This window comes from Nicotiana sylvestris, chromosome 9 (assembly GCF_000393655.2).
Source record: "Nicotiana sylvestris chromosome 9, ASM39365v2, whole genome shotgun sequence".
NCBI lineage: Eukaryota > Viridiplantae > Streptophyta > Magnoliopsida > Solanales > Solanaceae > Nicotiana > Nicotiana sylvestris.
The window spans coordinates 89,922,659-89,937,861 of NC_091065.1; the positions used below are offsets into that span (position 1 = coordinate 89,922,659).

At 39.2% G+C, this 15,203-nt stretch overlaps 1 protein-coding gene across 2 annotated transcripts; it reads left to right on the forward strand.

Moving 5' to 3' along the window:
- Window positions 1–344: 344 nt before the first annotated feature.
- Window positions 345–5,303, forward strand: LOC104230052 (F-box/LRR-repeat protein 17-like). 2 transcript variants are annotated; one of them, XM_009782788.2, is made up of 11 exons: window positions 345–1,093; window positions 1,255–1,356; window positions 2,440–2,584; window positions 2,691–2,875; window positions 3,002–3,106; window positions 3,541–3,638; window positions 3,735–3,955; window positions 4,030–4,096; window positions 4,193–4,278; window positions 4,791–4,889; window positions 5,035–5,303. In XM_009782788.2, the coding sequence occupies exons 1-11, from the start codon at window positions 480–482 to the stop codon at window positions 5,098–5,100; spliced, it is 1,788 nt and encodes a 595-aa protein (XP_009781090.1). In that variant the 5' UTR covers window positions 345–479; the 3' UTR covers window positions 5,101–5,303. The 2 variants fall into 2 exon arrangements, with proteins under 2 accessions (XP_009781090.1, XP_070012292.1); XM_070156191.1 differs by having other exon boundaries at window positions 4,791–5,303.
- Window positions 5,304–15,203: the final 9,900 nt, after the last annotated feature.

The window sequence follows — 15,203 nt, forward strand, 5'->3', positions numbered from 1 at the left end:
CTTTATATTAATATAACTTACAATAGTTATACAAAATACAAAAAAAAAAATTAAAAAATACACTAAACCCGGTCCGGCCCGGCCCCCTCAACCCGTAACCCGTACGGTTCAATTTTTACCCGGATGAACCCGAACCCGTTAAACCCGTTAAGAATCAACCCAGACCCCGCTCGGACCGTAACCCGTACGGGTCCAAAAAAAAGCGGCCCGGCCCACCCGTTTAACACCTATAGTGACGACACAGTAGCACATAACACGCTCCTTCGAGCGCTCCACCCCATTTACAAATATAAAATTCGAAGACACAGGCGCCAAATTTCCCCAAAACTCCCGCGCCTTTCCGACCCACATCCCCCGCCTTTTATTTCTTCGCCCCTCTTACACACACACACACTAATCTCCTTGATTCTCTCCTCCTCTCCGCTTCACTTTCACACAGTCAAATCATTTCATTTTCATTTTCACTCTCAAATCCAAAAATGCAAATCCCCCATCCGCACCCCTCCACCCCTATCTCCGACGCCTTCGTCCACAAGCGCGGCAAAAAACGCGGTAGCTACAACTGCGGCCGATGTGGGCAACCCAAGAAAGGCCACGTTTGCCATATCTCTAAGGACCTTAATGATACTAATCCTACTGAAGTTCCTACTCCCCTGCCTAGCGAATCCAAATCCTTTGTTCTCCCTTCTCCGCTCTCTGTTATTCGTCCTCAGCAACTTCCGCCCCCGCCACATCAGCCACTTCCCCAGCTCCGGCGAGCGCTTTCTTTCGATGACGTCGATGTCAGCGATGATGAGTCGCCTGGATCGGATGATGATGACGTGGAATGTTTGGATCTGGAAAATGAGTTGGATTTAGGTGGGTCCGGGAAGTTACCAGCGAGTGCTTTGTGGGAAGTGCTTAAGAGATTGCCTCCATCAGCGCTGCTTTCTGCGGCGAAGGTGTGCAAGGGTTGGAGGGATGTTTCTAGAAGGATCTGGAAGTCGGCTGAGGAGCTTCGACTTGGAGTTCCTCTGAAAGCTCAGATTGGGCTTGTTGGATCGGTGTTGCAGAAGTGTCCTGGACTTGTTAAGCTTTCACTTAGAATGGAAAGGTTGGCTTAATTAATGAATGATGGTTAGAACTTATATCTATAGATTTATTAACTGGATTGGCTTTTTAATGAAATAAAACAGCAGCTTTATTGAAGGCTAATGAAGATATTAATGTATATCATATGAAATACTATTAACTTACTGTTTTTGGTGTTGATAGTGATGTGGATGCAACAATGCTGGCCTGCATTGCATTTTCCTGCCCTAATCTGGATTCAATGGAGATCCTTACTTCAGATACCTCAGTTAATCGGATCACAGGGTATGCTTCGGATCTCTACTTATTGCAAATGAATATCGTAGTTGTCTTTTGGTCAGATTATGTCTACTATCTTTCATAAGTCATATGCAGCATATGCGCTTTATGATGAGTCAATGCACAAGTAGAGTATTCCTGATTATTTTTGTGGATCTTGATTTCTTTAGCTGGTACTGTTGTTAGCAGTACTCTTTTGCCAATGGATTTGCTAGTTTATTCATTCATTTTCAGTCTCATTGCATGCAAAGAGCTATGTTTGGGAAGTCAGTGATTATGCTACTTCACTTTCTAACAACTACATGAATTATGTGTCAATTCCAAGTTAGTTGGAGTTGGATATATGATTCCTCACTATTCATTTTGCTTGATTTAGATCCTTTTCTATCCACTATTCAATAATTTAGGTTTTCTTACGGTTTACCATTAGATGTTCCCTGCATTTTTAATCAGTATACAAATATCTAACAAGATCAAAACACTTCTAATGAACATAGGACTAAAAGTAAGTGTATCAACATGTTTGAGCCTTAATCCCTATAAATAACTTTTATTGCGTTGTGTTCTCGCTCCCTTTTAATACCGTCAATCACTATAGTTTTACACCTATAGATTGATGCATCTCAAACAACCTTCTCATATTTATCCTCTATGTTAGTTCTTACCTCTTTTGTCAAATGTGATTATATTTAGTCTTATCTAATTTTGTATGACTGCACATCCATGTTATCTGCCTCACACTATAAACCATATTAAAATGGCATGGTATTTTTATAGCCCCCACTTAATATCATACGAGAAGCATTACATGAATCTCATATGCCAATCATAGCTGTATCAAATCTTTTTTTTTTGGATTGACCCAACATGATCAGTTCTTATTTGGCATCCATATTGTTATACTGTTAATATCTTAATTGGTGTCCAAATTGGAATGCTGGTAATTTTTGCATAATTAGATATCTTCTGGGAAGACCCCTAATAGAATTTCAAGAGCTGGCCTGTTTTTCTATTCGGTAATGGTTTGATAGTATTATCAACATCAATGTGATCTAATGGTATCTAGTGAAACCCATATGTCTTATATAGGGATGAATTAGGCCGTTTTGTTGCTGACAGAAGGTGCCTTACCAATCTCAAGATGGAAGGCTGTTCAAATCTTGGGCCCTTTACTCTTTTTTCAACCAGCCTTTCCACTCTTTGCCTTTCGGATCTCTTTTGTCACTCCAAGATGGTAAACTGTTTGATGACATTATGTCATTAAGTCACACAAATAGCTATCTAATTTAGTCCATTTTCCCTGGCACAAACCTATGTCTTACATGTATTCACTTGCTTAGGTCTTCAACTGCCCCAATTTAAAGGAGATTTCCCTGGATTTTTCTCGCCAAGAGAAGGATAGCACTGATCTTACTGCTATGGTAGATGGTCTTGGAAGGAGCTGCCCAAGACTACAGAACATTCATGTTGCTTCTGTTCGGCTTACACATGCTGTTGTGCTTGCTCTAACAGCAGCAAATTTAAGGTTTGTAATGGTCTTTGAATTTGGATTCTTACACTTTTTCCTTGACAAGTTTGTCTTTTACGAAAGATACATCTAATATCCCTTCATGAAGCTTATTTGTTTCAATTTTACTGCCTTAAATTTCAGGGGATTACGAATGCTTTCCCTTGTACTAGGGTCAGAAATAACTGATGCATCTGTTGCTGCTATTGCTTCGAGCTACTCAAGGCTTGAGTTACTTGATTTGAGTGGGTAAGTTTCACTTCTTGGCGCTTTCTTTGGTTTCTCCATATTGTCGGGGACGGAAAATAATGGAGTGCTAGGTTATAAGTAGACATTCTAATATTATCCAAGTAGTATGACAGGTGAATTCTTTTCCAAGTACAAGTTTTATTTTCTTTTTATTGGGATGTCTGAATATCCTCAAAGGTCAGTACATTCCTAAAGTAAAACAAAAAAAACCCATAAAGTGAAAAAAAGCTGCCCTTTTATGGTATACTGAAGGCTTCTTTAGCAATACATCAGGGTAGCAACTGAACCAACTTTGACGGTTGACTAGGAGGCTAATATACTTCTGTGGATTGGGAAGTTAATTTAGAACAAAATTTTGCTTATGTCACAGCAACGACTTCAGTGAGAATGAGCTGGGCCTGGATTTCTAATGTCAACTATTTCTCTTGTTACAGGTCTAGTATTAGTGATAGTGGCATTGGGATGATATGCAATATATTTCCAGAGACATTGTCTAAACTTCTCCTTGCTCTTTGTCCAAATATCAGTTCAAGTAATACTCAAATTTGCTTCTTTGACTATCCAAACCTAGCATCATTTATGGCTTACTCACTAATATCTTTTGCTTTCTTGTTGGATTACCCTCTAGGTGGCATTCAATTTGCTGCAGCTCAGTTGCCTAATCTAGAGATAATGGACTGTGGAATGACTATATGTGATCCAGATTTAGACAGTCCAACAACTCAGGAAAACGATAATGGCGAGTTACAAAGAACACCGATTAGTAAATTACACCTTATATACCAGAAACTGATTATCAAACACAGCCGCTTAAAGAAACTCAGCTTATGGGGTTGCTCTGGCTTAGATGTAAGAATTATCTGTATTATATATAAGGTTTCTTCATGTCATTGCTCCTGTAGCTTATTGAAATTTTCATGCAGGCATTGTATCTAAATTGCCCAGAACTTAATGATTTGAACCTGAACTCTTGTACAAACTTGAATCCAGGTCTGCACTTCACGACCCTCATTTAGGTTGTGATCTCTTTGAAATTTGGGGCTTTTCTTTCTTTATATGAGCTATAAATTTTATACTTGACTACAGAAAGATTGCTACTTCAATGCCCCAATCTGGAAAGTGTGCATGCATCATGCTGTCAAGACACATTGGTTGAAACTCTTCAGAATCAGGTAAACCAGCAGATGTCTCCTGCATTTAGACTTATAGCCTATTTGGCCAAGCTGGATAAATCAGCTTATTTTGAGAAGCACTTTTTTCAAAAGTGCTTTTGAAAAAAATACTTTTGGAGAGAATCAGTTTGTGTTTGGCTAATCAGTCTGAAAAGTCATTTTGTTAAGGGTATTTTAGGTAAGAAGAAAAGTAAAAACTACTTCTGTTTCTGCTTTTGGAAAGAGCTACTTTTTTCTACTTCTCTGAAACTGCTTCTGCTTCTTTCCCAAAAGCACTTTTTTTCCCAAATAAGCTTGGCCAAACACCTCAAATTAGGAAAAAGTGCTTTTGGGGAAAAAGCACTTTTTTGTCTTGAGAAGCTTGGCCAAACAGGCTATTAGTTTTCAATTCTGCCTCCTCCTTCTGGCATCTTGAAGGTTCACTTAATTCACTTTGCGCCCAGTTTGCTTCTGTTATGCCTATACTGCAGTCCAAGAATGGGTTCTAAAAGATTGACTCGCCTTTTCTGCAGGTTTGTGGTGATTTTATGGCTGGAGACAATCACTTTCCATCCAAACGTCTTCCTGATGGCTCAAAAAGGATCAGAGTTCCTCATTTATTCAGCCCCCTGGTAATACCAAAGAGCCTGCATCACTACAAGCTGATCACACAACTACATAAGGACATTTGCTTATATTCTAGCCATTTCTGTTAATTTGTTTGGATATTGCTTTTCACATGATTTCTATACAAAAGATTACTTTATTTATGTGCAGCCATTTGATGATGAGAAGAGAAAGAGAAGGATTTCAAAGCAACGGGGTGAGGTGCTTGTTTATTAGTCAAATACTTGTCTTGTATTGGCTTTGTTGTACTCTCGACCAGTTGTCCGTTATTTGTTATATAGTGATCTGAGGCTAATGCCTGACCATGTAATTTTCATTGATTAAACTATACTCAATGTCAATACAGGGATTGTAGTCCCTCCATCAATAAAAAGTACTTGGCTCCGTGAACTTGTGATCAAAATTAAAAGTTTGTCGTATCTTTAGCAGTTTTCCCCTCGATAAAACAAAGGTTGGTTCGAAGAAGGTGCATTCTGCTTGTACACGTCAATTGCTCTTTTTGGTCAATGTTTTATAAGATTGTTTATCCTAAAAATTGGATAATAATTAAATTTATAATGCGGTTTTAAGGATATGTGATTTTACCCAATACCAATTGATAAATGTCAAGATAAGTGATACAAATTGACAATAATATAAAGTAAACTAGTGTTTGGACAATGCCTTCGGGCTAATGAACCCTCGAGCTTGGCAGAGTAAGAACAACTAAAGTTGAGATATTCGTGAATATAAGGTGTTTACAAATGATGGGGACTCCCCTTTATATACTAGAAGAATTCTAATTATGGTACAATTCTAATTATGGAAGTAAATCCTATGTTTGGTACAAATAACTGCCCTTGATTTGATCTGTTTTGGGATTTCCGCTGTGATGTTCGACCGGTTACTGATATCTCGCCTTTTTGTTATTGCACTTCACTCGATGTCGGTCATACTTAGTCTTGATTGTTGTTGGCCTCAGTCTCGATGGACACCTCGATTCTTGAACTCGACACCTTGTCTTCGTGCTATAGCCTGATCCATTACGAGCTGGCCCTCGACGTGATCCCCTGGTCTCGATTAAATAGCAAAACCGATTTTAACCGTATATAGATAGTTCCCTTGTTTCTTGGAGTGTAATGAGAAGAAACGAACTAAGCCTTCGATTTTATACTTTGACCAATTATGACGTCATTCTTGTGACGCAACCGACAGAAACAACCGAAGCGTCGTGTCGGTATGGTTCCCAAGATCATTAATTAGTGTCAGTTGATGGTCGACCACTAGTGCCCTTGAACCGTCGCGATAAATCCTTAAATAGGTCTTCTTCTTACTTCTTTAAACTTTACTTTGAAGTTTTCTTGTACTAATTGTGAGCACGTGATTTTCTCCCTAAGCTAATTATTCCCAAAAATTCAAACAAAATGATTTTTCTTTATTTTTACAATTTTTGTGCATTTTGGTGTTATTTTCTGTTAATTGTTTGCATTTTATTTGTGCATGTTAATTCATATGAAAATACAAAAATATGCATTTGTATTTATGATATAATTTTATATTTTTAGGATTAATTAAGGGTTAATTTGTTTTAGAACAAAACATGAAAAATCACAAAAATAGTTCATTTTTGCATTTTAATTGTTTTAATCGTGAATTTGTCGTAAAATAGGTTTTAAATAATTTTAGAATTTAATTAGTGTAGCTTTGAAATATTAGGACTTTATTTTAATTTTTGCACATTTATAAAATTAGGGAAAAATAAACAAAAATACAAAATGAAAAAAAGAAAAAAAAACAAAGGAAAATAAATAAAAGGGGTTTTAATACAAATCCACAATTGGGCTCTTTCAATTAAATTCCACCACAACCCAAAACAATGTCATCCGCCCAGGCCCAATGTCGCCCCATTCGGACCCAGCCCCCTTTCAACCAAACGACGCCGTTTGGCGTTGTTAAATCTGAGCCCTTAATCGTGTTAATCCAACGGCCCATAACCCTTCCCCATTTGACATAATACTGTCCGAATAAACCTCTAACCCTAGAGACATCAGACCTTCTTCCTCGTACCAATCTCCAGCCCCGCCGGAACCTCGCCGCCGGCAAACGACTTCCTTGCCAAAAGCCCCAAATTAACACCATAGATTTCCCATGAATCCCTCTTTCCATTCCTACCATTGGTTTCCCTCGAATATTGCCGGAGCTCGTCGAATCTCCGATTGAAGTTTCCAGCCAAGTCGCAAATTCACCTAAACCGGCCCAAATTCACACCATGCCTTCCCTTGACCTCCCTCATCCCTAATATCTCATTAGTTTCTGTCAAATACCACCGGAACTGGACGAATTTTTGAATCCGAGGTTCTCGCTGTTTTGGGTTGTTTGGAGGGTTTTTCAAGTCGAGTGACCTCAGGTTAATATTATAGGTCTATTTCGTATGAAATGGATGTATAATATTAACTTGAAGTTAATTTCGAAGATTTTTTCTTTTGGAAGCTAAACTTCAGTAAGTTTTCTCTCCTTCTTTTCTTTAGTTCAATTCATTGTTCTGTCTATTCGATCAAGCATCATTTTAATTATACTAGTTTAAGTTCGTCTCTGATTGATATGGAAGTTTAGGATAATCTTTTAGGTTAATTTTCATTTTTTTTTTGTTTCTTTCTTTTGTTTAAATTCTGTTTTGATTTTGAATGCTCAAATGACAATTGGTCGTTAAGCTTTCTCTTTGTTCTGTTCATGTGAAATTAGATTTGGAATTTGACTTAGTTTAACTTCAGTTTATGCTTTTGTTAAAGCCTTATCAGTTGGTTATTTGTTCAATCGATATTGGTGTTAATTAATGCATTGTTTAGGATAGGTTGTTTGGGTCAGCTGAATAATTCACATAATAGTTAGTTTTAGGTAAATTTTAGCTAATATGAAGGGGTTGGGATCATGATAACATTAATCTGTAAATTTCAGACTAGTAGAAGGGCATTTTAGGCATAGAAAAGGGTAGTTTCTTTAAGAATAGTAATTTCAAAGTAGGGGTAAGGATAGTATAGGTATTTTTTGGGTAGAAAAGCATCATAGGGCCTTCTAGAAGGGTACTTTAGTGTAGATTTTAGCACAATAGAGGTATTTGCTTGTTTAGCAAGTCAAAAATAAAGGGACCAAACTGAAAATAGAAAAGGACTAAAAAGAAATAAAAAAATCTGATTTATCCCCTCCTTGTTGCCTATAAAAGGACATCCAAATGCCTTGGGGAAGGGGCTTCTTTTTCAGCCAAAAAAAAAATTCCTACAAAAAGCTTGTTTTCCCTTTTCTCAAAAATTCCAGATTAGTGTTTAAATTCAAATATACAAAAATACAATAACATCAAAAAATAGAAAAATCAAAGAAATTTCACTGTTTCATCAGCATTACTTCAGTCTAGTTTCAGATTCTGTTTTGGGTGCCTTCTTCTGTGTCTTATACGTGTGTTAGCAGCATCAGGGAGATTTGAGTTTGTGTTGGTGATTGCTGGTCATTCAGCTGTGATTGAATTCAAGTGTGTTCAAGTAATTGGTGTTGGGTTTGGCTTGGGCGTGATTTGATTTCAAAAAAAAAATAAAAAATTCTCTGTGGGTATTAGTCTGGTTGGTTTCTGCTCGTGTTGCTTGCTGCTAACTGATTCTGTTTTTCTTCACTCCAAAATTCCAGGTACACAATCGAATTCCAAGTTGATGTAATTTTGAGACTCAAGCCCGGAATGAATTGGATCCATGTTACAACTTTGTTCCCCTGTTGGTCCCTATTATACTCTAGATGGATTTCGTTTATGATAGATTATTAGTTGTATTGAATTGTATGAATTGTATTATAGGACTGTAGATCTGAACGTTATTCTTTTAAAATGGGCAGTGTTAGTGTAATATTGAATTTCCAGTAGTTAAAACTCAACGTGCCTCTTAGAACTCTCGAGTTAAGTGAACGGTTTGAATCCAGTATTGTGATTCAATTTGCAGCAAGTATTAATGAGTTCCTGCTTGCATGTCTATCCCAGTAGTCTCCATGAGTTATGTATTGACTAACTAGAGGTGGAATTAGTTTCGTTGTTTGGTTTTAGATAGAAAACTGTAGTTTATTCCTGCCTGGGTAATCATTAGTCAAAATAAGTAGTTCATTTGTCCCTCATAAATGGTTTGAAGCCAGTACCTGAAGAAACTCAGCTTTTAACATGGAAAAAATATGTGTGATTGGTTATAATAATCAGAACATTGGGAGAATTGAGATTTATGTATCCATTGGGACCCGAGTTAGGTAGCAGGCTTAAATTAAAAGGCCCTTCCTTTTGTTTAGGCCCGGACTTGAACTCGGAACCTGAATTTTAATGTAATTAATTAGGATTTTTCTTTTCTTTTAGAGACAAAAAAATAAAAATAGAAAATATAGTCGCTTTTAGGCTTACCCTTTTAAAATATAATGAGACGAGCCTCGCCAAACAAAAATATGAAAACGCGGGTCCTCAATAAATGGTTATTAAAAATGATTAGAATTTGGGAGGGCCATTTCGCGAACTTCACGGTCTTCCCCAAAATAATATTACGTTAGGATCTTTAGGCGCGATTTTAATTAAATTACCTTCTTAAACTCGGGTGCGCATTGATGTGACCCAAATCCAAATCTCAATGGATGTCTAAACGTGTTGACAACCACGGGTGCATTGATTGTGACATGGTCCGAGACGCATTTCCACAACGTTACAATTTTTTTAAAATATAATGATAAAAGCGGTTTACAAATAAAAGGCACATAAGCTAGCATGTTTTGAAATCAGATAAAATCAAATACAACAGTTAAACGACCGTGCTAGAACCACGGAATTTGGGAATGCCTAACACCTTCTCCCGGGTTAACAGAATTCCTTACTCGGATTTCTGGTTCGCAGACTGTAACAGAGTCATATTTTTCCTCGGTTCGGGATTCAACCGGTGACTTGGGACACCATTAATCTCCCAAGTGGCGACTCTAATTCCTTAATAATAAATCCCATTCCGATTGTCCTTTAATTAAAAAAACTCCTGTACAACGCCCTTGCGGGTGTAAATGAAAAGGAGGTGTGACAGCTCTGGCGACTCTGCTGGGGATCGAACCCAGAATCTCTGGTTCAGGGTTCAGAATTCGAGCTTAGATAAATTGTTGTATTTGGTTGTATATGATTTTCCTACATGTTTTGTGCTGAATGTGCTAAATGTTACCGCTTTGATATTATCTGAACTATATATAAACTGTGCCGACACCCTTCTCTCTTCACCTCCGGGGATGTGCTTACTGGTTGAGACTCCCTATTCTGTTAGTGTCATACCTTGAAATAAGAAAGAGGCCGGACAAGTTACTAAGCCGGATGGCCTTTTGGTTCCCGGAAAGTTGCCCGCTCCTCGACTCGAGTCGTCCACTCGGGTACACAGTCTAGAACACCGACCCAGGTTTTGAATATAGAATAACGTGACTTCATGCCGGATCCCTAGTAGGAATGATTATTTGCATCATGCTTCATTTGACTTAGGGGACTCAACACAGGGGTTGGGTCCGTCTAGGGCTAGCAACCTGAAATGAAAGGACCATCCTGATGCATCCTACTTGCTCTGTACATATATTTGTTTCGAACCTGCATGTTGACCGGTTTCTGAATCTCGGGAATGTTGAAAAATCGAGGAAACAAAAAAGAAGAAAAAAAGAGAGAAATAACAGAAAAACCAAGTACTGTCGAAACTCTGCCGAAATTTTGAGAAAACGAAAAAAAGGGAAAATAGGAAAAAAGAATCTTTTATTTTCGGACAGTTGTTTGTTGAAAAAGAAAATGGAAAAGAGTATTTATTTTAGTTTGGAAAAATAGGTTGTTTTATTGTTTGTTGAAAATGAAGAGAAAAGTCGTTATTTTTTCTTGTTTTCAAAATAGAAAAGGAAAATAGTTTGTCTTGCCATGAAAAATGAAAATCAAAAAGAGTCTTGTTTTAAAATGGTTCGGTTAATTCGCCCGAACTATGCCGGTTTGATTCTCACAGGGTGTGGGATACGTAGGCAACCCTCATCGGGTCCAACCTTTCCTTTGCAAAAATAGCCAAAAAATGTCAAAATTTTTATTTTCGTCGTAAATAAGTTGGGTGATGCGGTTTTGTCAAAAATAGCCAAATGTTCCCAAACGGAACGCCGGAAGGCTGACCTTGCATAAATAGCCACCTTTGGTCATGTTTTCATTTTTCAATCCTCACAGCCTTAAGTTTTCGTCCTCAAGGCGTTGAAAGGCCGTGTTGCAATACCGGGTCTTTTATTTTAATTTGAAAAAGAAGAAGTGAAGAGTTATAAATAAGTCAAGTAGGGCCGTCTTGTCATAAATAGCCAAATGTCCCCAAAAAGAACGCTGGGAGGCTGACTTTGCAAAACGGCCGTCTTGGGCAATTTTGATTTTTGACCGGTTGACTCTCGCAGCCTTAAAATCTTTGTTCCCGAAGTGCTGAAAGGCCGCGTTTGAGAATCGAGCCCTTCATTTTTAAAAAAAAATCTGAAAATATACAAATAGTTTTATTTTGAGTTGAAAATATATATATAGTTTTTTTTGAGTTGAAAAAATATATAGATAGTTTTTATTTTGAGTCGAATAAAAAGTTTTTCTTTTGCTTAATCGCCTTAATAGATGTGCAGGATGAGCACGATGCTAAATGCACCCTTTTCAATAATGACCAAAATCCCTTTTGAGTTGCGATTATGGTGGAATGACTTAGGTAAAGAAGGGCAAGACGAAGTGAAAAAGTATTTGAAAGATCTCCCGGATTTATTAGACATCCAGCTTCGGGGGGATATTATCAGGGCATTGGTCGCTTGTTGGGATTCGGCACATAATGTATTTCATTTCTCGGACTTTGAGCTCACCCCGACATTGGAAGAAATAGCGGGGTACATCGGAAGTGATCAAGCTCCATTGAGGTTCAAATACTTAATTGCTCCCAGGGCCGTTACCGTACACCGATTTTTGGATTCCTTGAAAATACCCCGAACAGTTCATCATCCAGATTTTGCAAAGGGTTTCTGCAGTTTCCGCTTCATATATGATAGATATGGCCACGTGGGCGGGTTCAATAATCCACACTTTAAGCTATGTAGTAGAAGTAACCGACAAAAATGGGAGGAACACAGACAGGTGACTTTTATGATAGCCTTTTTGGGCCTCATAGTATTCCCTAGAAAGATGGAAATATTGATTTGAAAGTAGCTGGGGTCGTCAGTACCTTGAAAACCATGGAAAAAAGCACTTTAGCACCTATGATCGTGACTGACATCTTCCGGGCTCTCACTGCTTGCAAAGCTGGGGGCAATTTTTTTGAGGGATGTAACTTGTTGTTACAAATGTGGATGACTGAGCATTTGTGCCCCCGCTCTCAGCTCTTGAGTTATGGTTCATTTGAGAAAACTTGTATAGGAGAATTTTACACAAGAATCAAAGGGGCTAGTCTACCTGAAGGAGTCACGGCTTGGACATCATTATTTCGGACCCTCACTACCAGCCAGATATAGTGGGTGCTTGGATGGTTGCCTGTCGAAGAAGTCATATATATGCCAGCAGCCAGGCCGCATTTTCTGTTGATGGGACTCAAAAGCATCCAGCCCTATGCTCCATATCGGGTTCTGAGGCAACTCAGGAGGTATCAAGTAGTACCGAGAGATGAAGATCTGAGTACCCAAGTGGTCGAAATTAGTCCTGACGGTTGGTTCCCCGAAGAAGAAGTTCGCCAAATCTGGAGTGAGTGTCAACATTTGATGGCGAACACTTGTGTATCAGATAGGGCCAAAGGGGAAGTTGCCCCGGGGTATCATGATTGGTTTAGAGGTGACGTGGCATGCGGGAAACCGGCTAAAAGACCTCATCTCGAAGATTTCGCCGAGTCGTCCCAAGAGCAGTGGGACTGGTTAGCAAAGGAAGAAGGCTATCGAGCTGAGATTGGTAAGCTGAAGCAGCAAGTTGAGAGTCTGAAATTCGAGAACAGTGTACAGGTTGCCGCGGATCAAGGTGAGAAGAACAGACTGGCTCGAGAAAACGAGATGCTTAGGGCCCAAATCAAGCAATTAAGAATAACCGTCGATAAGCAACCAAGGAGCCGATCAGATGGGCAATTGATAAAAGGGCTGGAAAATGAAGTCAGGGAATGTCGGGATGAGTTAGAAAAATCTGAGAATATCATGGCAGAGCTTAAGGCGCAGTGGGATACAAGAACAGAGGAGCGTCGCCAATACTTGAATCAGTTGAAAAGGGACCACGAGAAAATTGTAGCCAATCTAAAGAGAAAGGTGGTTGCCCTTGAGGGTAAAGCGGTTAAGCAGGCTAGAGATTTTGAAATTGAAAGTGGACATTGTTACGACTTGTTAGCCCAAATGGAGATAGAAGTGCAACAGTTGCAAGATCAACACCTGTAGGATTCTCGAGCATTAAAGACGTGCAACGATCAGATAAAACGCTTGCTTATAGAAAAGAAGCAAACACGAGACAAGATTGGAGCCATTGCTCACGCCATTTTCAGGAGATGCCGGGTTTGTGAAGACATGACCTATACTACTTTTGTCCCAGCAGTAATGATCTATGTGAAGCGAACCATGAATGAATTAGAGCAGCTTGAAAGGGATTTGGATCCTAGGCCCGCGGCGAGGCCGAACAACGCCCCACTGACACCTAAGTTTGAAGCATTAGAGTATGCATAGTCCGTGTCTGTAGTTCTCTACTTTTGAGTCTGTCTTTTATCTATCCGTTGTCTTTTCATGTCAAGTATGTTTGTAGTCTTGGAGTTTGTGTTTGTTTTAGTTTACGTCTGTTATTTTCATCCTTCAAAAGTGTCTAGTTTGTAATAGTTTGTTTTAGCAATGAAATTAAGATTCCAAAAAGTATTTTATCCTTTGTTTTTGCAGTTATTTTCACAAACACGCTTGGTCTGATTTGTGCGGGGTCATGATACGTAGGCAATCTCCATAGAATTCAACCGTAATCGTAAAACGGGAAAAGAAAAAAAAGAAGAAACAAAGAAAGAGAGAGAGATAAAAAGAAGGGAGCGAAAATAAAGAGAAAGAAAGAAAAGAGCGGAAAAACAAAAAGAGAAAGAGAAAAAGAAAGAAAAGAGTGGGAAACAAAAGAGAAAGAAATAGAAGAAAGAAAAGGACACAAGAAAGGGATAGAGTGAGAAAATTGAAAGAAAGGTAAAAAGAAACAAAGAACGAAATGCCGGGATGACGCATGCAATCGAGCAAATGCATAATAGAAATGGTTAATTGTATAGGTGCATTCATGACCAATGTGCGGTTATCTAATCCATTGAAACCTAATCGCTAACGAAATTGTTGTCAACATGTGTAAGTTCAGGCAGGTGGTTAGTTGATTGGCAGTTCTGGCAACTCACCCGTACAACACCCGGTCGAAAGATAAAGTAAACATGACAGGACAGGATTCAGATACCAGTATTGTGGATCCTTCAAATGAAGTTGAGGTAACAAATATGGGTGCTATGAAAGAATAGATGCGGAAATTGAAAGCGCAAATGGCCGAAATGCATCGGGCATGGTCTCAGGGGCACCCGACACCACTATACCCCGCTAATTCGTCTTACGTCCCACCTCTGGCTCAGGCTCAGGAGCCCACTACTCCCCATGCATCGTCAGCCTTTCCCTATCACACCCAGGGCTATGGTACTACTTCATATGCTCCTCCAGCTCCACCACCCAAACAGAACCCTCCCCCACCCATGGTTCCAGTCTTTGTGGCACCTCCCCCAGCCCCATTACATAGATCGTCCAGTGAGCCGCTATTCCAAGCTCACGACACCCAATATTACCCTCCCGAACCCACTTTCAAAGCGACTGAGCCATATACGTATACTCCCCATTTTGAAATCCCGGGAGAAGTTGAGAAACCGGTTAAGAATGCAGAACAGGAGGAAGTGATTCGTAAAGTCAAAAGCCTGGAGCAATCCTTCAGGAACATGCATGGTTTAGGCAACCAAGTCAGCGTTGCATACAAAGATTTGTGCCCTTTCCCTGATGTCCAGTTGCCCGCAGGTTTCAAAATGCCCAAGTTTGATTTGTACGAGGGACATGGCGACCCGGTGGCCCACCTCCGGGGTTTTGCAGTAAAATGAGAGGAGATGGGGGGAAGGATGAATTGCTGATAGCCTATTTTGGTCAAAGTCTGAGCGGGTCCGCACTGGAATGGTACACGAGACAGGACCCCGGCCGATGGTATACATGGGATGATTTGGCACAAGCATTCATTGGCCATTTTCAGTATAAACTTGAGATAGTCCCCGATCGTTTGTCATTGTTGAAGCTGGAAAAGAAGCCCGGGGAAA

Bases quoted from the DNA above. Each gene is read 5' to 3' on its own strand.
- LOC104230052 (XM_070156191.1), top strand. From the start codon at position 480: ATGCAAATCCCCCATCCGCACCCCTCCACCCCTATCTCCGACGCCTTC. The intron at 1,094-1,254 runs GTTGGCTTAATT...TGGTGTTGATAG, and splicing joins CTTTCACTTAGAATGGAAAG to TGATGTGGATGCAACAATGC. The intron at 3,956-4,029 runs GTAAGAATTATC...ATTTTCATGCAG, and splicing joins GGGGTTGCTCTGGCTTAGAT to GCATTGTATCTAAATTGCCC.